At 41.7% G+C, this 24614-nt stretch overlaps 1 protein-coding gene and 1 long non-coding RNA gene across 2 annotated transcripts in view; both read left to right on the top strand.

Annotated features, from left to right (window-relative positions):
- The window catches only part of LOC122815122, a 37983-nt gene extending 16937 nt beyond the window's left edge, over positions 1–21046 (top strand). The window contains exons 2-3 of the long non-coding RNA XR_006366928.1: positions 5207–5333; positions 20775–21046. This is a non-coding gene — a long non-coding RNA (uncharacterized LOC122815122). The remainder of the gene's footprint in view (positions 1–5206; positions 5334–20774) is intronic.
- Positions 1–24614, top strand: part of LOC122815970 (zinc finger protein 808-like) — a 336165-nt gene that overhangs the window by 123272 nt on the left and 188279 nt on the right. Inside the window, exon 2 of the mRNA XM_044088854.1 lies at positions 5207–5333. Within this exon, the coding sequence (XP_043944789.1) occupies positions 5207–5333 (127 nt within the window). The remainder of the gene's footprint in view (positions 1–5206; positions 5334–24614) is intronic.

Here is a 24614-nt window from a genome sequence, read left to right as displayed (position 1 = left end):
ATTAGTTAATTAACTCATTTTGTAATCTATTTAAAGTTACAGTCCTCTATAAATGCATAAAATCCATTTCTTATTTAAACATTATTAAAACGCTATTAAAACCTTATATACGATGTAAATATGTATGTTAAAAACAATTAATAGAACCATAAATCAATGTGGATACTGAAAACGCATTATATACACAAAAATGTATAAAAAAACATATTATATATATATATATATATATATAAGCTATAGATAAGAAGTTAATATTATTATATATGCTATTTATAAATAACTTACTAACCTAGTAATTTGATGAACAACCTATGTATGTCCATCAATACTTTATTTACCAGTATGATAAAAAAAGAAGTTCTTTATAAAGGCTGTTGTCTACCAAGTGCGTTAAGCTTTAGGATGCATTTTAAAGATACATATTCATTCAGGCCCGCTGGAATATATGCTGAGGTACGAATCTGCCACATAAGCTCCTTTTCCCCCAATTTTAATTCCCACGGACCACCTCTCATTGATGGACGTACATAGGTTGTTCATCAAATTACTAGGTTAGTAAGTTATTTATAAATAGCATATATAATAATATTAACTTCTTATCTATAGCTTATATATATATATATATATATATATATATATATATATATATATATATATATATATATAATATGTTTTTTTTATACATTTTTGTGTATATAGTGCGTTTTCAGTATCCACATTGATTTATGGTTCTATTAATTGTTTTTAACATACATATTTACATCGTATATAAGGTTTTAATAGCGTTTTAATAATGTTTAAATAAGAAATGGATTTTATGCATTTATAGAGGACTGTAACTTTAAATAGATTACAAAATGAGTTAATTAACTAATTGGTTTAGTATTTAAAGTTTGCTGTGGTTGTCTTTGTTTGTCTGAAGAAGTCAAATCAATGTCTCTGACGAAAGCACTCACATTACAGGTTTTAGAACAGTTTTTGGATCCGCTCTTCTATCTGCAAAGCCATGTTTCATTCTTTTCAGTAGTTTGTTTGTTTTTCGACTTGTTTGGTCAACAACAACAGGTTCATAATTTACTAGGCCTGCAGTCCTGGAGACCGTTGAGGTGCCATACCCCAATTCCCCAACTGGATCAAAGCACTGCCTGGTTAAATGACTTGCTCAATGTCATGAAGGTGGAAAGATTCTTGCTACACCCTTGCCACAGAAAGCAGCATATTAATAAGCTGAAGTTCTCTGCGTTAGCTGCTAGAGTAACAAATTTTAACTAAATGCAGAAATCCTTTACAAACCGATCTTGTAGAGAAGACGGTACCACAGTCATATGTAATGATGACTGCATAATGGATGCTGAAGATCTGCTGGTTCTGATCATCAATCCACATAATGCAGACTGGACATGACAAATGTCAACGCCTTTCACAGTTGTTGAAGGCTAAAATGAAGGTACCACTAAAAGTGCAACCTATTCCGAGTATATCCCACAATGAATGCCTGTTAATGAATCGATTCATTCGTTCGTGCGGTGAATAAAGCAAAACAATTCATGACAGTATAAATGCTGCATTGCACAGGTTTTGTTCAGCAACCTATAAGTCACACAAAAACCAGAAATATTACTGCATACATCATGCTGTTCTTATTTTGGGGAGGGGGAGGGGGCTTGCTCACTTGCAGGGAACCTACTTTTAATTTTTGACCTTCCTGTCTTGTCATCAATAATAGCTATCCCCTATGACATCATTAGTACAGGTCTGACCTACCTGAGTGGCTGATAATCCATTTTGTTGCAACATCCAGAGTCAGTTGAGCTGAAACATGGACTAATGAGGCCTTTTGCAGGGTAATGAATCAGGCCCCTGACAGCTATACCACTGTTCCTTTAATTGGCTGTCTCTCTCCCAAATTACCATAAACACTGTTCAAACCTGTCAGTGTATATACTGTTTTCTTCTTTACTTTTACAATTATCATAAAAATTTGGATAACATTTAAAATCTTCATTTCAAATTTTACAGAAAAAACACTTAACCACATTTCCTAAACAAAATGCTTTCACACTGAGAACAGACTTGGCATGAGAAACAGTAAACTTCTATTCCCTTGAAACTCACATTCGTTTAAAAAAGCATCTCATAACCCATAACACTGCAAGACACTGGTGCTGATGTTCACACTGAAATAGCATACAGTGAAGCACTAATTAGGGTCTCTATGAAGGGTACAGCAATTCAAAAGACAAATGTGTAATGCATTTACTGACAGCCTGTGACAGCCTATTCGACACAAGTGCCTGTTTTCAGAAGCAGCCCAGGAGTGCTGTGTGGTTAAGTAATTGTCAGAGTCACACAGGACACAAACGAAGGCTGAAGGAATCGAGCCACATGTTTCAAGAAGCAGCACTTTAACAGCTCCTAGTCTTACACATCTGCACTTACACATCTACACTATGTGGTAGGCAAACTGTTGTAGCCCATACACCAAACACAGTACATTTCACATGAAAATAGTGAAAATAAATGCCACAGAGGATCCACAAATGGTATAAAAACAATTTAATAGTGTACCATAAAATGTTGAGTGCTTTCTTCTCCAAAAAGAGACTTCAACAGAATAATTACAAACCAAGACCAAGGCATTATATAATATCTAAAAACAACTTTCATTGGCTGTAGTTGATGAATCAGTTCAACCTGTTTTTTTCATTTTTTCTTTCTTAAAGAACCCAGGTGTATCAGACAGTTAGTACATATATAAAACTTCAATCTTGTTGCAAAGTACACACATAATTTGTGTATATGTACCAAACAATATTACAACTGTAAGTGATGGTTGACTAACCTATAATTTAGTAGCTTTTGTTCTTAAGACAGGAGCAATAGCCACATTGTCATTTAAACCTGCGGGAATATTGCATCAAGTCTAAGTTCCGCTTCATTTCCATCAATTTTAAGTTTTGCACCTTCCATGTCACCCAACCCCCTATTAATTTTATATACCAACTCCAAAACTGCACAATACTGGGGAAATAACAAATTCTTTACTCCCCACTGTTAATGATTTTACAGAGAAGGGATCAGCTGTACTGCCTTTTTCTGTATGGTGAATTCACTTCTTGAGCACCTCAATGACATCTGCACTACTGTATCACTGCAGTCATGCTGTCCTATATCTGCAGTGTGATGTGGGTCTCTGCTGTGTAGTGTTTGTGTTGCTGTAGTCATGTTGTATTACATCTGCAGCATGACATGGCACCTGAATGACATCTGCACTACTGTATCACTGCAGTCATGCTGTCCTATATCTGCAGTGTGATGTGGGTCTCTGCTATGTAGTGCATGTGTTACTGTAGTCATGTTGTATTACATCTGCACCACAGCATGGTCATTGATGTGCACTGTTTTGTATCTGTTTCACTGCAATAACTGAATAAGCCCTACTGAGATAAACACTCCTTTTATAAAGCCACATAACACAAACTTGAGAACAACCTTAGAATAGTCATCCATGAAGTAACATGCCTTTAGGAGGTAGGACAAAGCGAGTGTGGTCATAGGGAGAGCATGAAAACTACCCAACAACGTCTTGACTCTAGGATCTAAACCCAAATGTTAGAGCTTGGAGGTGCCAGCAGTTCACTATTGTACTACTGTGACACAGTGACTGTTCTGTGCACACTGCACTTGCATTTTCTGTACATGGTGTGGTCCGTATACACAGCTGCTGCTGTGCCACGTAGGAGCACTGTTACACAATGTTATGTTACTTGCTGCTTCTGTAACTTTATTGTCTGACATATTTATATTCTATACATTGTACACAATTGAAAAGCACTATAGTACTGTGTGCAGGTGTCCTTTACTATAGTGTCAGAAATACTTAGTGTGAGAAATACTTTTTGAAGGGCATTTGCTTGTTGTGTTTTGTTTTTCTTTTTTCAGTTGTCACACTTAACATATAATTGATGTGCAGTATAGAGCTCTCAGTTCCCACAGCATGTTGTTGTCTTTACTTTTGCATTACATGCACTACTGTGTAGCTTAATGCATCATGTGTCTGTTGCTGCTCACCAAAACAGTTTTTGTGTCATCTGGTTACATTGCTTACATCGTGAGTAGGTGGACAGCATTCTCTTGCAATAGGCCTTCATGCTTGTTGCATATGACATCACATGGTACAGATATCTCTTGTTTGCATTGTGCAACATACTTGCCAACTTTGTGTTGCAGACTTTGTATTCTTCTTACTGTCCTTGTGTCAGTTGCTGTTAACGTTGTTCTGAAAGACACTACTCTGTACTGAAATGCTCAAAAGAGAGTTCCTTATGATCCACCTTTGCATGCCATTTGTCATGTTTTACTTTTATCTACTGCTGCACAATTTACTGCATCACAAGTGTCTGCATTGTTTTCCCAAGGAGAACCTTGTAGACCTGTTTGGTTATCTCTAGTTTGTTGACAAGGTTATTTGTCCTGACTTTTGTTCATATTCTTGTACTGCTAGTAGTGGCATGTGTCCTCTCCATTCCGCACAACATAGTGAACACACATTGTATCTGGATTAGTAGTGGCATGTGTCATCTAGATTTCTGCACAGTGTAGCATACACATGTTGTACTTGGATTAGTAGTGGTATGGGTAATCTACATTCTGCACAGCATAGTGTACACACGTACTTGGATTAGTAATGGCATGTGTCGTCTACATTCTGCACAGCGTAGCGTACACACGTGCTTGGATTAGTAGTGGCATGTGTCATCTACATTCTACACAGAGTAGCATACACACGTTGTGCTTGGATTTTCTTTGAGCATTGTTACACCTACCCCACTCCCTCACACCTACTGGAATACTATCTTCTCTTCACCTTTGCACCTATGACATTACATGAAGAAAGTGACACTGCTCTAATATTAATATGCTGTGTGGAGCTACACACTTATTTTATGAATTAGGCCCTCTGCTGTTTTCAGGATGTACACCTTCATCATCAGAACTTAGTTGTGTGCATGGATTCCTTCACTTTGGCATGGGATTTATTGGCTGTTGGGAAAAATTTAATTTGTTGTTATCAAAAGTAACACTACATTTATGAGATTTGTATAAGAAATGTTCTTGCGTTTTAATTTTTTTTTGGTTTGGCAGGTTTCAGGTTTCTATATATCGTGATATCAGGAAACATTAAAAAAATTCTTTGTCCTTTCAGGTGCCAGAAAACTTTGGTGATGTTGCTGTTGATTTTTCACTGGAAGAGTGGAAGATGCTGAGTGATCAGGAGAAACAGCTGCACAGGGAAGTGATGGTGCAGAACTATGAGCACATGGTGTCAGTAGGTAAGGAGGAATCATATTGTGGCTACACAGGAAATAATGTCATAGAACTATAATCACATGGTGTTAGTAGGTAAGGAGAAAGGTCCCAGAGCTACACAGGGAGCTAATGGTATAGAACTCCAAGGATGTGGTGTTGGTAGTAAGAAAGATGGTCCCAAAGTTATACTAGAAGGTGATGTTAGAGAACTACAAACACATATTGTTAGTAGATAGAGACAGATAAGTTTTGACCTATTAACACAGGGTGGCACTAGGTAAGTAGCATGATTCCTGACTTTTGTAGGGGAAACTGTAAGCACATGATGTCGATAGGCATAGGAGATCATGTCCATAGTTCACAGGAAGTCGTGTCACAAAAATGTGAGCATATCCCATCAGTAAGTAACAATAATCATGTCAGGGCTAAGGCTACGTGTGGGTGTGGGTGAGGGGGTGATTGTGCAAAACTATGAGCACTTGTCAGTAGTAGGTAGGGGTATTGATATTAGAACTCCATGGTGAAATGATGACTCAGAGCTATAATTGTCTGCTCCAAGTGTGAGTAGGTATGGGGGATCCTATTAGCGTTACATAAGGATGTCACAGAGCAGAACTACAAGCATGTGATATCAGTAGGTAAAGAGGAGGACCCAAGAGCTACCTGAAGGATCTGTGATACAGAAATCTGAAGGTACAGTGTCAGTAAGTAATGAGGATCGTCTGCAAACTACAGAGGGCATGGGGGTAATACTACAGACCTGTTATCACATGATGCTTTAGCTAAAGATAATGGTCCCTGAGCTGCGCTGGGAGGTGGTACTACATAATTATGAGCATGCGGTTTCTATGCGTAAGGAAGTTGGTCCTACATTACACGTGACAGTGATGGCACTGAATTACAAGAACGTGTTTTTAATAGGACTGTCCCACAGGTATGTGGGAACATGATGCTTTGACTAGAGAAAGAATATGTACAGATTATATTTATAGGAGATTTTTTAAAGAAACTGTCTAGCAATATATTTTAGGTCATTTGACTGGATTGCCAGGGTGTGGCCAGGCACACACTTTGTACTCTAAAGAAAAGAGTAGAATGTTTTTGTCTGAACATCTTAGAAACATTAGGTTTTATTAAGCTATATTTTTTCTATAGCCATCTAGACTGATGCCTTTTAAAAGATGTATAATAGTTTTTGACTAAGTAGTTAAAAGTGTTACTTACAGTTTGGAAAGGGCAACAGCTTGAGTGATATGACTATTTTTGAAATGCCAGGTAGATGGGGGGGGGGGGGGTAGTGATAAGCATCTGTGAGTACAAAATGGAATTCACTGGCTACACTGCTGTTGAATTCCGTATCACATGTGATGTGTGTTCAGGTTCTAGCATTATGCTGTACCTCAGGGACATGGTTCTGAATGCTCCGAGGTTCTAGCATCATGCTGTACCTCAGGGACATGGTTCGGAATGCTCTGACTTGGTAACTATTGTCAGTTCAATAGTCTACTGTTAGCACATGCTTCTCAGAGGTAAACCTTCTCTAGAAACCCTCTTGTTTATTTGTCATTGGGCATGTACTGTCTTCTGAAACTAAGTTTTAATTCTTTAGTTCTTTATGCGCTACTTTTAGGAACAAAATAATAGGTGTGATATTTGCAGTTGTGTAATCTACATTTCTTTAGGTTGTTGTTGTGTCTTTCGGCTTTTCCCGGTTAGGGGTCGCCACAGCGGAACTCCGGTCTGCTAATGATTGGCAGTTGATTTTTACGTACCGGCTTGCCAGGCCTGACGCACAACCTTCAACGAAGGTGCGCCCATTCACACATGTCTCCACGCAGAAGACGTTCTAGCTGAGAATCGAACCGGACACCGTCTTACTGTGAGGCGACAACACTACTGCAGCACCACCACCACAAGTCAATTTACATTTCTTTAGGTAAAAAAGAATATTGCCTTTCACATGCAGAGGATTATTGTTTTAGTTCCTGACTTCTAGAGCCGCCTTAAACATTTTCACCAAGCTTTGGACAGTACCATTTATGCTAGATGGCGGGTCAAAGTTTCAAGATGTATGGTAATATTTATTTGTAAAAATCTTGGACTCGCTGATGTAAATTGCAGACAGTTGCCAATTAAAATTGACTCAGTGAACCCCTGTGCCTAACAAATATTACCCTTAGTCCTAAGATTGTCTTCGTTTCAGAGGTTGAGTATGAATTATTTTTAATTTAATTTATTAGTGTGTTAATGAGGTGAACCTAAAAGGTGCAGGGCCTTGTTGGAGTTGAGTGATGCTCTCAAAGAAAGTACATCCATTGCAACCAGGAGTACAGTGTCCCTTCAAGGGGTCTGTGACCTGCATGTGTTCTCATTGTGATGAAGGCTGCATGTTTGTTTCTAGTAGTTCATTTTGAGCCACTTTATAGTAAATAGTGATCAATGTGTTTACCAGTGGCAGGCCACTTTTTCATAAAACCGTGGACAAGGGTCTTAATTTTGCTCATGTCATATGAGCAGCTGTCATTGTTCCTTCTTGAATTATGCTCCATGTGGAATTCTGTCTGCCTTTTATGTTTGTCTTGTTTGCCTTACTAGACTTTCCCCAAGGAAGGAAGTGTATCCTCCCTGTGTTCTTACTGTACAAGATTCCCACTCTGTCTCCTTTTGCTCACTTCCTTGTCCAGTCTATTAGTCCACTAGTAGCTCCCATATTCTACCATAAAGCACCACCACTGTCCTGCAGGCCAGACCCCCGTCTTCTTTTCCACTCCAAAGGACCTTAAGACTGACAGGTTCTCCATGTCCAGAGCCTCCAAAATCTTTCTGTTAAATCATCTTGACCAGCCTGCTCTACTTGTTTCACATTTGTTTATGATCTGTTCAATTTTTTGCCTTTTGTTTGTAGTTTTCTTAGCATATTTTTGTTCCCATAGTAGGTTTTCTAGTTCTTTCTGCATATTCACTAGTGGATATCAGTTGCTAAGACAAAAGTTTCAAAGTAAACATCCCTCCGTCATTCATCCTCTGTCATGCCCCACATCCTTTTAGCAGCTTTCCCATCTGATTCCAATTCATCACGGACCACTTGGATCTCTTCAGTCTTCTTGTTCTGTTCTTGAGCAGGTATCTGCTGAACAAGATGGCCAGCACTTGAAATAATCACCATGTTTATTATATGTTATATTTTACCATGTAACACTTAAAGTAATGGCTTTAGCATGTTTACTGAATCCTGTCTACTCAGGTATTGGGGAACTGTACTTGTTTTCATTATGTCTGTTCTATTTTTTTCAAATGTTTGCATGTTTACTGGAGATTTTCTCCTCAGGTTTCCACTGAAAATAGGCCCCTGGCTCAGTTGGACCAACCCGGTTAACAAATGTCAAATAAATAAATAAATATTGGTTTGTGAACTCTCTGAGAGAGAGACTGAGTATTCTGTATTTGTCTTTGACCTGACATCATCTGAAAAACTCATTCACCACATCTGTCTTGTCTTGCTATCAGTAAGTCTAGGGTCTAGTAATTCTTTTAGATACAGCTAGGAATATAGTAAAAGATTAGTTCAGATGTTTTCTGTATTTATTTGAGACTGTCCTGCAATTTTGTTTTAAATATTCCTGTGATTTTGAATTCTGAAGCTACTGTGATGATTTAGTGAGTATTTTGTTGTTATATTATTATTAAATATATTTAAACCTTTCAGTTGTGGCTCATCTGTCTAGAGATATTTAAGCTCTTGCAGTACTTGCATATCTATTTGGTGACACTGTGGAGGCCACTCCTAATAGCCTTGCTCTTGGTCAAACTACCATATGAATTAATAGTAACATTACACAGTAAGATTGGACACCTTTTGTTAAGGACCTTAAAGTAGCTGATAAGGAGTGGCTGGTGGCAGTCCAAACTACCGTATAGTCTGGGCAAAAGGGGACATAGCTAGTAAACCTCTACCAGCCTTTCCTGTATGTATGTGTGTGTGTGTGTGTGTGTGTGTGTGTGTATGTGTGTGTGTGTGTGTGTGTGTGTGTGTGTGTGTGTATGTGTATGTGTATGTGTGTGTATGTGTATGTGTGTGTGTATGTGTATGTGTGTGTGTGTATGTGTATGTGTGTGTATGTGTATGTGTATGTGTATGTGTATGTGTATGTGTATGTGTATGTGTATGTATGTGTATGTGTATGTGTATGTATGTATGTGTGTATGTATGTATGTGTAAATCAAATCTCAAAGAGCATGTGTGTCGGCTACTTCTTCAGGGACATGAAGCACTGGTTGGACAAAGAGGGTGCTGGAGGCCTTGGCTTGGCCACTCAGCTAAGATCTCAAGTCTATAGCTGTGCCAGTGGGGAGTCTTATTGAGGATCTGGAGAAGGAGGGAAAAACAGCCCCAGAGTGACTGTGGTCTCTGTGTGCTCTTAAGAGAAAATGGACCTTATTGTGTGTGTACTTGTCATCCTCCCAATGTGTACATCCCCCACTATTGCCAGTGATGAGGATTGAGGCTCCTTGATATTATTGGGACAGTGCTGAGGCATCACATATTAATTGGTGGGCAGTGGTGGGATATCCACATATTAAGATTCAGTGGTGTGGATATTGAATTTCTGTAGCCTGTAAACAGTGGTCACTAAGGAAGGTGTTTGTACAATCTGCCACACAGTGCACATTCAGGGTTTCGTATCACAATTTATTTATTTATTTTTTGTTAGCTTAGTTAGTCAGGGAGAGCAGGCACGGATGTCAGCAGAGGAATATGGCAAGCTGCCAAGGAGCCAGTCAGCCGAGATGTGCCAAGACAAAGGACTGGTGCATGCCAACCTGACTAAAGCAGAGATTATTGCAGCCCTAGTCACAACTATATTACAGACCAGCAACCAGGAGGACAATCAGACTGGCCATAGGAATGTACAACTCTCAGAAAATGGACAGTTCAACCTTTCCACAGAGGAGTTAAAAAATCTGTCTGGAGTTAGAGAATTGCACTGGAGGTCAGATGTTTGGAAACAGAAGCACAGAGAGACTGAGACATCTGGAAACTGAGGAGAATGAGAGGCAGAGGCAGCATGAATAGGAGATGCTGACTCTTCACCAGGGTCATGGAGGTAATGGGGAAGGGAGTAACCAAACCCCAGAAGCAACAAAGGTCAGTAAATGTCTTCCACAATTTACAGAGGGGGATAATTTTGATAGTTTTATTCATATGTTTGAAAGGGTATGTAAACGGTATAATGTTGACCAAGGGCTCTGGGTACGGTTCCTGACCCCCTTACTCCATGGTAAAGCTGTAACTGCTATTTCTAAATTGTCTGATACTGATTGCTTAAATTATAATACTGTTAAAAATTGTCTGTTAGAGTGTTTTAAGTTAACACCTGAAGCTTATAGGAAAAAGTTTTGTGAGCATAGATGCAAGGCAGATGAAAGTGTGTGTGAATATATTGCTGAGCTAATCACTTATTTTCATAGATGAATGAGTGGGTGTCACCACTTTTGAAGAGCTGGCAGACCTTTTGATGAGGGAACAAGCCCTTAGCACTTTACCTGAGGACATGAGAATCTGGTTAGCTGAGAGGCTTTGCAATATTGCAGATGGCTTGGGGAAGAAGGGAGACCTATATCTAGCAAGCAGGGCATCACTGCACAGGAAAGGGATACCCAGTGCTGCTCATGGGTGTAAGGAAACCCACGGTGGGCAGCATAAACTGCCCCAACAGAGTCTGCCAGTAGTAGGGGAAGCTGCTAGTCCAGGTACACATCCAGGACCAATGGTTAAAATGCAACCAGTGGGACCATTTAGCATATAGATGTCCACAGAGGCAAGGTGGGGAACAAAAGGTAGGAGAGTCAGTAAGTGGGAATGACAGATGCCAGCAGTGAGTTGTCTGGAGACAACAAGGGTACCAAACTACCACAAGAGGTTATATCCTATCTTAGTAAATGGGAAACATGCCACTGCTAAGAGAAACACAGCCTCTGACCTAACCATTGTGAAGTCTGCAATGGTTACAGAAGAGCACTACTTGCTTGGGTAGTCTACTCTAGTCAGAGCTTATAGGAGGAACCCCATTCCAAATACATTTGGCTAGGTTTCACCTTGACTGGGAGGGTGGAAAAGGAAGGTTCATAGGTAGGTACTAGGCTATTGGCCCTAGGGCCTATATAAGCCTAGCCAAATGGTACCCTGGCTTTTGCCACCCAAGAAAATTATTTTCCTGTGCCCCTGTCAAGCAGAGCAACAGAAGTGATCCCCAGGGTGAAATTCCTATCTCCCATCCAGTCATCAAGATTTTTCTAGAAGAGTGCTAATGAGGATCTTTGTTTGACATAGATAGGTAGTTTGTTCCAGAGTATGGGAAGTCTCTGGGACAGGAATCTATCCCTCCAGCATGTTCTGTTTATTGTGGTGACAAGGTTTAGGTCCCTAGAGCGTGTAGGTCAGAGGGAATGGGATTTCTTTAAGTAGAACATGTCCAACAGCTCTGGGTTTGACATAGCTTTGTATGTTAGGCAGAGATCGCCTCTGAGTAGGCGATATGCGACAGAGTAAAGCTGGAGTTTTTTGAGACGGTCTGCATAGGGCATCTGTTTGAGACCAGTAATCCTCTTTGTGAGGTATTTCTGTGGCCTTTCCAGTTGTTGTAGATGTCTTGTGAGGTGCATACCAAAAGGGGTGTTGTACTCTATAATGGGTCTAATGAGTGATATGTAGAGGGGAACAATGACCTCTTTTTTCCTGGATGAGAAACCTTTTGTGATGAGGTGTGCCATGTAGATGGATTTCCTGACTACTATGGTGATGTGAGTATCAAAGGAGAGACTACTGTCCACCTGTGTGCCAAGGTCTCTCATCACACTTTGTGTTAAGTTGACTACCGCCTATGTGGTAGTTCATGGGTACAAAGTTTTTACCAAAAGGGATGACAATGCACATTTTGGCATTGAGCTTGAGGCCATAGCTTTGACACGAGGCATCTGTCTCAGTGAGGCCCTTTTGTAGGATGTCCACATCATTAGGAGTTTTGATTATGGCTCTTAGTTTGCAGTCATCTGCAAACTTTGTTAGCCAAAGACCTTCTGTGTTAGCCTGTACTTCAGAGAAGTAGATACCAAACAGGAGAGGATCCAGGACTGAACCCTGTAGTACTCCACTTGTCACTGGTCTGAAGTTGGATTTAGAGTCTGCTACTGTCACAGTGTGGGTTCTGTCAGTGAGCCAGTTGGCAACCCATCTTGTGACATAGGGATTTATACCTAGTTTAGTGAGTTTATCTATAATTCCAGAGTGGGGGATGGTGTTGAAAGCCTTGGCGAGATCTAGATAGGTTGTGTGAACCACCTTACCCTCATCTACGGCTTTGGTGACCGCTTCAAAGAAGTCTATCAGGTTTGGAAGACATGATCTGCCTTTTGCAAATCCAAACTGGGTAGGGTCCAGAGTTTGGAGATTACCAATGTCATTGTTTATAAGTTCCATGAAGATATACGTTCTATAGCCTTGCAGACCAGGCTCATCAGGCTAATGGGGTGGTAGTTCCTGGGGTCCGTGTTGGCTCCCCCTTTGTGGAGTGGGATAACCGTTGCTGTGCAGCATTCAGTGGGCACAAAGCCTGAGGTGAAGCTATGACTGAACATGGTACTTAGGTGGGGTGCCAGTTTGTTCTGTAGTTCATGCAGAACGCAGCCTGGGATGTTGTCAGGTCCCATGGATGCTGTGTTCTTGGCTTTGGAGAGTGTGTTATTTTACCTTTGCAGCCGTGATTACAGGAACTTTGCATTCTTCCAGTATAGAGATGGGCCCTTTAGGGGATGAGAGAGTGGTAAAGTTAGCATTGAATCTATCTGCCAGGTTGCTGGCAATATCAGTTGGTTCTGTATGTTTAGTGCCATTGTGCTGTAACTCAGAACAGATCTGAGTGTTGCCATTGAGATTCTAGACATAGCTATAGAATGCTTTGTGTTTGTCGTTAGAATCAGTGGAGATTTTATTTTCATAACTAGCTTTGGAGGATTTTTATGAGGGATCTCAGCTTCTTACTGAGTCGGACCACAGAGTTCCTCCAGTCGTGGGATTTTACTCTTTTTTGCAACAGTTTCTTTCTTCTGTTGTAGAGTTTGTTTATGGCAGGGGACCACCAGATTGGCTTTCTTTTTTGGAGGATAGTGTCTTGGTTCTGTTAGGGATTGCACGATCTATGCACTCGTGTAAGTGCTTATAAAGTGCAATTGTATAGGATTCAGCAGTCATACCTCTATTGTCTGTCATTATGGGTGTCACTTCTGTCTTAAGAAGCGTGAAGTTGGCTTTGGAGAAATTTTTTATGCTGGTTTCCCTAATGGGGGTGTGGGATGTGGATGTCTAGGGTGATTTGCTTGTGGTCGGAGCTGACCAACAAGGAATTGACCTCTGGTGTGGAACACTGGTTGCCCATGTTGGTAATGACCAGGTCTAGGATATTGCTGCCCCTGGTGGGGGTGTGGATAAGTTGATCCAAGACATTGGAATTTATGAATTCCAGTAAACGTTGAGCACAAGAGTTGGTACATTAGTAGTTTTCCCAGTTGATGATGGGGTAGTTGAAATCGCTCGTTATTAGGGTGTTAGATTTTACCCTAATATTTTCCAGTGTATCAAGAAATGAGGAGTGGGAATCCTGGGGCATGGTGGGGGATCTGTAGCAGGCTACAATTTGGATTGCGGTCTTGCCCAGAGTTAGTTGCACTTGGATAATCTCGGATGCATTATTAGCCTGGAGGTGTGGATATCCTTAATGAATATGAACACGCCTCCGCCTTTAGTGCTTCGGTCCAGGTTAGGTGGCCGAAAGGTGTTGTATAAATTATAGCCTGGTAATGCAGGGGTGCTCTCTGGAGCCTTGAACCAGGTCTCTGTCACTGCACAGATGTCGATGTTCTCCATTTTAAGGAGTGCCTCGAGTGAGTGCATTTTGAGGTTTAGACCTCTAGCATTAAGTAGCATTAGCCTCAGATTTTGCTTGCTTGTACCTGTTACAGTGGTGAATTTGTCATTTGAATCTTCCCTAAGAAAGGCACTATAGGGGTGGCAAGAGCCTTACCCAGTATCCAGAATCTCAAGGGCTAGAGGTGCAGGCAATCTCTGGCAAAGCATCGTGGTTTGTTGATCATGTCATCCCAGGCAGACATATACTGGATCACCTTAGAATGACACCAGAAGCTTAGCCAATTGTTGAAGTCAATCATTTTGTCCTTGTACTGTGGTATCATTCTGGGTGATGGCAGGATGCTACTCAGGGCTAGGGTCATACCTGCCTGGGTTACAAGATCGGACAGCTCCTCCATGTCTCTTTTCATGTAGTCCAGGGAGGTACATCTTAGGTCATTCACACCAACACAGACACCAACACAGACAATGTCAGAGTCATATTTGTACTTGTTGTGGAGTGACCTGAGTGCATGCATTATGTGGCGGATCCTGGCACCTGACAGCAGCTGACAGTAACTTTCTCCTTGTTTAGCATCAGTGTGCCTGACTATAGAGTCACTTATGTCTAGGGTGTTGGGTACGTTGTTATGCCTTATGGGCTGTGGTTGAGTGGCACACTGAGTTTGTGGGCTGTGTGTCATTTGGGTTGTGTTGGGGGGTTCGACGTTGCTTGCGTTTCTGCTTTGGAGGTCCCTGTTGCTTGGGTAGATTTTTTTAGAGAGCCTCCGAGAATGTAGGTGTGTGTTTTGTGTTTTTGTGTGTGTGTGTTTTCGTGGTGTAGGTTTTGAGGGACTAAGTGATGAGTGTGGTGTGGTGCAAGTGTTTACCTTCTCCTCTTGACTGTCTAGTCCAGTCTTGGGTGAAGAGAGATTTGCTTCCAGTTTGGCTATATAAGTGCATCTCTCACAGGTTGTAGTGTTGGGTGGTAGGAGGAAAGGGTTGTTTGTGTACATGAGGCAATTGCCCCAAGATGCCCAGATTCATCAGGTAGACAGGAGAAATCACCGGAAGCTGACCCTTGGACATGCCTGGATAGGTGGTTATTTTTTAAGTACTAAAAACTGCTTTCCTCTAGACAAGTGAGGAATGTTGAGTGCTGTAGCAATTTGTAGCTTATTTAGTGCTTACAATGAGTTCTGAACAAGTGCTGAGGTCAAAGAAACAGATTTGAGTGCTCAAACTAGAAAACTGGTTAGTTTTAAGAAACAAAATTAAGCTAGAAGGCTTCCCTCCAACACAGAAAGGCTTGGGGGCTCAGACGCTTACATGGACTAGACGACTTACAGGAAAGGCAGGAAACAAGCTTAGAAAGTGTGCTTTGAGGATATCCCTGCAGATGTCCTGAGAGGGAATCATTTTGATGATGCAGTACTTTGTGTGCATGCAGTGACATGCAGTCAGGCTTGGAGACAAGCATGTGGGTCTGATAGCCTGGGAGGAACCCAGACAGACTGCAGACTTGAAGCCAGGACTGGTGTGGTGGTTACTTCAGGGAGGGAGCTACCCTGTAGCAGTGAGACTGAAGGTGAGCCATAGCTGCTTGTGGGTACTGATGTTCCCTTGGACAGAGTGACTGCAAGGGCAGAGGTGAGTAGTAGTACCCAGACTGACAGTGAGGCACCACTATCAGAGGATGCCAGACTTTTGTGGAAGGGGAGCTGGGAAGGGTTACAAAGAGAGAGTTGAGACAGGCTCAGCTCTCGGACCCTACATTACAAGGCCTGAGGGAGGTAGCTAGAGAGGCACCTGATTCTGAAGGGAATGGGGAATCTGTATACTGGGACAAAGGGTTACCGTACAGAGAGTGGACCCCTGAGGGAGGGCTAGAGGGTGAGAGAATACTGCAGTTGGTAATGCCCAGAGCCTACCATCTGGTACTTCTAGCCATAGCCCATAATATTTCCTTTGCAGGTCATATGGGCATAATGCGTACAGAGACATATCATGCAGAACTTTTATTGGCCTGGGATTTCCAGAGATGTAACAGGGTACTGCAGGACCTGTGAGCAGTGCCAAAAAGTAGGCAAGGCAGGAGACAAGATGAAAGCTCTTTGATGCCTTTTCCTGTGACTGAGAAGCCATTGAAGAGGGTAGCTATGGATACAGTGGGGCCTCTGAGTACCCCAAGTTCCACAGGGAAGAAGTATATTCTAGTGGTAGTAGATTATGCTACACGATACCCTGAAGCAGTGGCCCTGGCCTCCACTGAGGCAGAAAAGGTGGCAAATGCTTTGTTAGAGGTTTTCAGCAGGGTAGGTTTCCCAAAAGAAATACTGACTGACAGAGGTACCAATTTCATGTCAAACCTGCAGGCTTGTCTGTGGAAGCACTGTGGGGTGAAGCACCTAAAGACCATCCCTACCATTCCCAGACTAATGGTCTGCTTGAGAGGTTAAACTCTACACTAAAGACCATGCTATGTGCATTTGCAGACCAGTTTAAGAGAGAGTGGGCAAATATTTGCCCCATCTGTTGTTTGCTTACAGGGTGGTGCCCCAGGAATCCACAGGTTTTTCAACCTTTGAGTTGCTGCAGGGGCATGGGGTGAGTGGACCTCTAGATTTGATTTGTGACGAGTGGGAGGGTGAGTGTGAATCCCACAAGGAGTCTGTTGTGGCATATGTCCTGAATTTCAGGACAGGGCTCAGGGAACTCATGGGCCTAGCCCAGGAGAACCTGGCAGAAACCCAACAGCAGAAAAAGGTCTGGTATGACAGGAATGCTTGAGCTAGAGAGTATGCTGCAGGGCAGCGGGTAATGGTTCTCATTCCTGTCAGACAAAACAAGCTGCAGGCAGCTTGGGAGGGACCCTTCAAAGTGGTGAGGAAGGTCAGTGATGTTAACTGTATGGTAGAACTGCTAGGCAGGAGGCAGAGATGCAAACTATACCATGTTAACATGATGAAATATTACCATGACATGGAGGCCGTTGAAGTTAGTATTGGTAGTAGGAGGCAGAACGAGTCTGAGGGTATCTATGTTTACAGAGAGCCAGCCAGGAAAATCCCAAATTACTGTGGTGGAGCCTAGGGTTGCAAGCATATGATATGACAGTGCAGCACCACAGTGGGGGTTAGCAATGCCAATTCAGATGGGCTCTCAAGACAGGGGATTGGGTAATATATTCCCAGATGGTCATCCCTCTTAAGCAAGGGTTCTCAATGGTCACTTGAGAAAGTAGCTTGAGTCTTTGGGGGGGGGGGGGTATGCAAAGGGAGGTACTGCCAGCACAGCAATCTGGAATTTTGTAAATAATCATATGTGATTTGTGAATGTTAACATGATTCATATGCTTGTGTTTCCAATGTATTGGAACTATATGTCATATAAAATGGTATGTACAGCCGTGTGCTGAAGAGATATTTTGTTGAGTGCTCAGCTTGGAGAGTTGTCCACAGTGTGCCCTACTGGAGAAGAGCAGAGGTGTGTGTAGACTGTTGAGACTGTGTGGATGTATGTATTTTCACAGTGGGAACAGGAGCATAGAGGGTTGACTTGCAAAGTTTCGGAGAAATGGTTGAAATTGAATTACTTTATAACTATGCCATAAACAATGGTTTTGGTGTGGCAGGGAGACGGGGTGTCTAGGGCTGGGGAACCTTTTGCATTGTCTTGTAGGTGTTTTATTGTTTTGTGTCTTCCCACAGCTGCAAAGATCTAAGAAGAGTCCTTGTTTATGTGTTTTTCATGGGTAAATGCTGGGGGCTGGTGGTTTCTGGCAATGGGGGTTTTAGCTTGGGAACTAAAATTGGATGACGAGGGGTGATGTCATCCTGCAAGTATCCTGGCAGCAATATTTGAGACCTTGGTTTGAGAAATCTCTGAGATAGAGAGAGAGAGAGAGAGAGAGTAAGTATTCTGTATTTGTCTTTGACCTGACAACATCAGCTGGAAAACCCACTCACCACGTCTGTCTTGCCTTGCTATGAGTAAGTCTAGGGTATAGTGATTTTTTTAGATACAGCTAGGAATATAGTAATTAGTTTAGATGTTTTCTGTATTTATTTGAGACTGTCCTGCAATAATGTTTTAAATATTGCCTGTGATTTTGAACTCTGAAGTTACTGTGATGATTTAGTGAGTATTTTCTTGTACTTTTATTAGTTATTATTAAATACAGTTAAACCTTTCATTGTGGCTGATATTTGTGAGACATATTTAAGCTCTTAAAGTACTTGCATATCTATTTGGTGACACTGTGCAGGCCCTCCTAATAGCCTTGTTCTTGGTCAAGCTACCATTTGGATTAATAGTAAAATTACACAGTAGTATTGGATACCCTTTGCTAAGGGCCTTAAAGTAGTTGATAAGGAGTGACTGGTGGCAGTGAAAACTACCTTATAGTCTGGGCAGAAGGGAGCATAGCTAGTAAACCTGTGCCAGCCTTTCCAAGGTGTGTGTGTGTGTGTGTGTGTGTGTGTGTGTGTGTGTGTGTGTGTGTGTGTGTGTGTGTGTGTGTGTGTGTGTGCGTGTGTGTTTGTCAGCTACTTGGGCAGGGACATGAAGCACTGGCTGGACAGAGAGGGTGCTGGATGTCTTGGCCTGGCCACTCAGCTGAGATATCAACCCTATAACTGTGCCAGTGGGGAGTCTTACTGGGTATCTGGAGAAAGAGGTTGCCCCAGACTGAATGTGGTCTCTGTGTGCTCTTAAGGGAAATTGCAATTCATGCAGAGAGCTGCATCTGGAAATACTGTGTGTGTACCTGTCGTCCTCCAAATGTATGTCCCCCACTAGTGCTTGTGGTGAGACTTGAGGATCCTTGATTACTGGGCCAGTGGCGGGGCATCACACCCAAGATGAAGGCAAAATGGTACATGCCACCTACCTTGACTTGACCAAGGCTTCTGACACAATCTCCCACTCAGGTATCAATGAGAAGCTCTCCTGCCAATTGGTTTACCATCAGTATGCATACTGTCAGAGATGGGGATTCCACCTCTACTGGTATACCAGTCACCTGGTAGACCAGTCACCAGTGGTGTATCACAAGGATCTGTGCTTGGCCCCTTACTGTTTGGAATATATTTCTTGGAAGTCCATGCTAAAGTAGACTGCCTGTGACTTACCATATTTGCTGATGATTGCAAACTGGGTGCAATCATGGAGTCCCCCAGTAATGTCAATATATTGCAAAAGGGACATACACAGACAGACGATTGGTGTTAAAAACTATGAACTAAAACTGAACACAAAAAAGTGCACTGTTATCCTCTTTGGCAAAGAGGAAATCCTTGCTAACTACAATATTGACAGCACCCCCCCTAAACTCAAACACAGTGGTGAGAGATTTAGGTACACAGGTTGATAGTGATGTAAACTTCAATCACCATGTGACCACAGTGGTAAGGAAAGCTTTCTGTGTTGCACATCTCATTAGTAAGGATGTAGTAACCAGGTCTAGGGATGTTTTAGCCCCCCTGTACTCTCCCCTCATTAGACCTCTTCTACAGTAGAATGCTCCCTTTTGCATGCCTCACCAGACACCTGCAGCAACTGGAGAGACCACAGCTGTTTCTCACAAAGAAAATGAAGGGCCTTCAAAATGTGATCTACATAGTAGACTGAAGGCTCTGTCACTGCACTCTTTATCTTACAGGCTGCTAAAAGGTGACTTGTGCCTGGTCTACAGAGTAGTATCTCATCCTACCCCAATGGAAATGCTGCAAGTCAAACTGTACAAGATTCACTCACTCCGGGGATCTTAACCTAACCTGTGACATTAACAGAATATGCCGGAGAGGCAGGTATATCTCCCAGCGATTGCCACCCCTGGGGAATAATCTCCCAATTCTCATGAAGCAGAGCTCATCAATGATCCTAGTCAAGCGCATCATGGAGGATGTAAATTCAGTCCAGAGGTAGCACCTATGTCCATTTTGATAGGGCTAGCCAGTGCTGATCATAGACTTGCTTTGTAAATAAAGACCATGTAACTAAGGCCAATTGGGGTAGCTCTGGTATAACATGGCTGGGCTTGTAAAGGCTCTAGGCCATTAGCCTAGTAACCTGCTATGAACCTAAGAGAATGGTGTATTCTGTTGTAGCTCATGCAGAGCATGGCAGGTAAGGTTTTAGTTAGACTGTGACAGGCAACCAGATATTCATACCTCTCAAGTGTACCTTGTCATGAGGAATGTTCTACAGTCTAAGTCTTCAAAAAGCTGCAGGTCTGTGCTGAACTACTGTGGACATCATTGTAAAATAACACCATTTTCCTTTTGCTGCAGCTACTTAAAGAAACTGAGTATTTGAACAGCTAAAATCACCTCTGTGGCCATTGTATGAACCAAACTTGTGTTATAAGCTAGTGTATATTTTTAACATAGCAAAAGTAAATTACTGTAGCCATTAAAATATTTATTTTATTACAAGGAGATCTTGAAGGTGTACAAAGAGTCTCTGTAGTTGCACTTTACGCAGGCTGTCTGTCGATAGTGACTGACCCTTGCCTGTGATTGTTTGCTAGTGTTAAACAGTTGCTGTTTTTGCTTTGCAGGACAAATGTGTATTTGGATGAAGCATGCTGGAGTATTTTACTATGATGAGCAATGGTCGGTTTGAATAAACATACCACTGCTCAGTGGTGCAACAGTTAGTATTGTCGCCTCACAGCAAGAGATTCTCCGGTTCAGTTCTCAGCTGGGGTGCCTTCTGTGAGGAGTCTGCATGTCCTCCCTGCATTTTCTTGGGTTTCTTATGAGTGCTCCGGTGTCCTCCTATATTCCAAAGACATGCATCTGGAGCTTTTCTCCCTAGGCCTCCACTGAAAATGGGCTGTGTCCCAGTCGAACTTTCCCAGTAAACAAATGTTAAATAAATAAATAAAGTTACTGTACGAGTTATTATTTTTATTATATTCCATTCTCTGAGATTTATGCGGTAAACATAGTTATTATACATGCTGGGTATGGCGATTGTCTATGCATGAAAATGACTGAATCTGCTATCATTTGATTACGTTAAACAGACATTAAACTGGCTTCGCCAGACTGAGATGTGTTTCTGATAAACTAGTTGGAATGGTTCTGCTGTAACATTTTTTTCAGTTCCAACTAGACATCTGCAGTACATGTACACAGTCAGTAAAATGACTGTAATTGCTTTGTATAAATGTGACTTATAACTGTGATAGAATAACGGGGTTATGGTCACTGAAATGGTTTTGCAGGAGCAGTGTGTCACACAATGTACAGCATTTGATGAAATCAGTGTAAATTAATTGTTGCCCTGGTTTAAGCATATACTTGCATAGGGGAGGGGGTTGCAGTGTATCCTAGAGTAGCTAGTTAGCTGGGACTTCTTTTGGTTTCCATGACACTAGTCTTGTAAACAGTAAGTGTTGCCTTTGACAGTCGGGACAGGTTTTGTCTAAGATGATATGATTATTGCTGTAGTGAGTAGAATTGCCATCTCACAGTGCTTGGTTATGTTGTTAAGTTCTTGCTGTTTAGAGTATACATATCCTCCTTATGTTGTTAAGTTCTTGCTGTTTAGAGTATACATATCCTCCTTATGTTGTTAAGTTCTTGCTGTTTAGAGTATACATATCCTCCTTATGTTGTTAAGTTCTTGCTGTTTAGAGTATACATATCCTCCTTATGTTGTTAAGTTCTTGCTGTTTAGAGTATACATATCCTCCTTATGTTGTTAAGTTCTTGCTGTTTAGAGTATACATATCCTCCTTATGTTGTTAAGTTCTTGCTGTTTAGAGTATACATATCCTCCTTATGTTGTTAAGTTCTTGCTGTTTAGAGTATACATATCCTCCTTATGTTGTTAAGTTCTTGCTGTTTTGAGTATACATATCCTCCTTATGTTGTTAAGTTCTTGCTGTTTAGAGTATACATATCCTCCTTATGTTGTTAAGTTCTTGCTGTTTAGAGTATACATGTCCTCCTTATCTCCATTGGCATATTATCCAGGTGCTCTGTTTTCCTCCACAACACAAAAACATAAATTAGGTTAATAGGTATTTCTCCAATGTTCCAGATGTCAAGTGTTCGTATGTACATCTTAGTGTGCATGCATATCTTACACTATTGTGTGTTTGTGTGTGTGTGTGTGTGTGTGTGTGTGTGTGTGTGTGTGTATGTATATCATGTGAAAATGGAGCACAACATAATATCACCCATTGTATTTGTGGTCGCACACAGTATTGGTGGGGGCACATATATAGTTGCTGTCAGACATATAGATGTCTCCTTACCCTTATTCCTTAAAGACCCCCCCAGGGCTCATCTCCTTACCCTTATTCCTTAAAGACCCCCCCCCCCCCGCAGGGGTCTTTCACAGCAGCTGTCCCGTACCCAGGTTCTGGATATCCTGCCAGTACTACAAGAGTTTGGGGACATGTTCACTTCTATGACAGGGTGTACCCATGTGAGGAACAGCTACCCTTACACAGGGTGCTAGCATCCCAGTATATGGCCCTCTTATATGGTGCCCTAGTGAGTTAAATGGATCCTGTGAGAGGAGCCACAGGAGATGTTGGATCTGGAGGTCCAGGAGTCCAGTAGGTCTACTTCTGTTTGACATGTTTTATGACACAGTATGCTAATACAACAATATATTATTTTGCTTTAATATACAATAATAATGTAATTGTAAGTCCATGAGGACAGTGGATGGAGGGAGAGCTGTGGTAATAGATTAGCAAGGGTAGTTGGGGACCCCACAAAAATGGTTTCAACTGGGCTCCAAGATTGTTAAGGTCAGCCTGTCATACCATTCCATTCCATTCAAAGTCATTAAATGCAAAGTTCCAACATTAGTTTGTTTCCGTTCACCTGAACCTCTGCCACGTTCTGTAACCACTTCTTCATTTCACTCTCCATTCTGCTTCTTCACAAATTTTGCGTGGATGTATGGCATGTGTAATGCCTGAATTGTTAATGTAGTTGCTGGAGTTTTTTTCCCCGGGCCTCTGCTGAAAATTGACCTATATCCAGTCTGACTCTCCTGGTTAACAAATATAAAATAAATAAATAAAATCATATCCTATAATCTCTTTTTGTCCAAATTAACAATTGTTAGCCATGTGACCCAAAACAACTACGTAATCAGGCCAAACGGCAGGTAACCAAAAACAAAAGACTATTTCCATAAACTACAGGGCCAGCATAGGCTAAACCCACAAAAATTCTGGGGAGCAATAAATTCCCGTATACACCCAGGCTCTAACACCAAATCCTTGCCCATACCCTGATAAAACCCCCTTTGATATAGCCTCTCTCTTTAACTCATATTTCATGACACCATTGCCAAGCTGGCCACCACTTTCCCCATGGGTGCCAGAACCATAGAGCCAACAGGAGGGGGAGCCACCCACTTTTACAGCTGCAAGACCTGTCAGGACAAATGAATGAAGTTGAGTTTTCATGCTAACATGGATTCACACGCAGAAGTACAACTAACTAAACTAGCTGTTCTTGTTCTTTTATTGCTCTGTGTTACATGAGTTATGCTGCCACTGTTCTGTTGGTGCTGCCAGAGCCATGCCAGTAAGGAGAGTTTTGCAGGAGTTATGCTGCGTGTGTGTGTGTGTGTGTGTGTGTGTGTGTGTGTGTGTGTGTGTGTGTGTGTGTGTGTGTGTGTGTGTGTGTGTGTGTCTGTGTCTGTGTCTGTGTCTTTGTGTGTGTGTGTTTGTGTGTCTCTGTCTGTGTGTGTTTGTGTGTGTGTGTGTGTGTGTGTGTGTGTGTAAAATGCCCAGGTTAGGTATACCTGGTGGTTAGTGTGACTCAGACTCAAACAAGAGCCTGAATTCTCCAGTCATACCACCACTTCTGATTCAGGGAGTTGAGTCCATAGCTCTTAACTGTCCAGATTTTCACAGAATATTTGGCTTATACTTTTGATCTGTTCCTCTTAAAATTTGTGTTTTTTCTGGCAAATCAGTGAGAACTGAATTCACTAAAGAATGATAGCCTTTTAAGTTTCAGTCTTCATATCTTTCAGGAAACTCATGGTAACACATAACACTTTATTTTAGCAACTTTTTAAGATTATACAAGCAATATTTTAAATGTGTCCCTGGTTTTCCCCCCAAATTTTGGCTATTTCCAGATTTCTTGTGCTGCAAACTTGAGAGATTTAGTTGAGTGTCAAGTGGATTTTACAAGGAGCTGAGAGCTTCAGGGGAAGGGAAGTTTAGTGCTACTTATGCCAAGTCATTTCCATTGTTAGTAGCACAACAGGTAATATACTTGCTTTTGATGCAGAAGGCTGTGGGTTCTACTCCCACAGTATGCAGATGGATTGCTGATACTGTACTGTGTTGTATTTTACAGGGAGTGGATGCTGCAGTCCTATGAATGTCCTCCTTTGGAGGGGTTACCTA

The sequence above is a fragment of the Protopterus annectens genome, chromosome 11.part0 (genome assembly GCF_019279795.1).
Source record: "Protopterus annectens isolate FY-2018-M chromosome 11.part0, PAN1.0, whole genome shotgun sequence".
NCBI lineage: Eukaryota > Metazoa > Chordata > Ceratodontiformes > Protopteridae > Protopterus > Protopterus annectens.
Note: the sequence above shows the minus strand (reverse complement) of the source record. Positions and strands in the feature narration are given on the sequence as shown.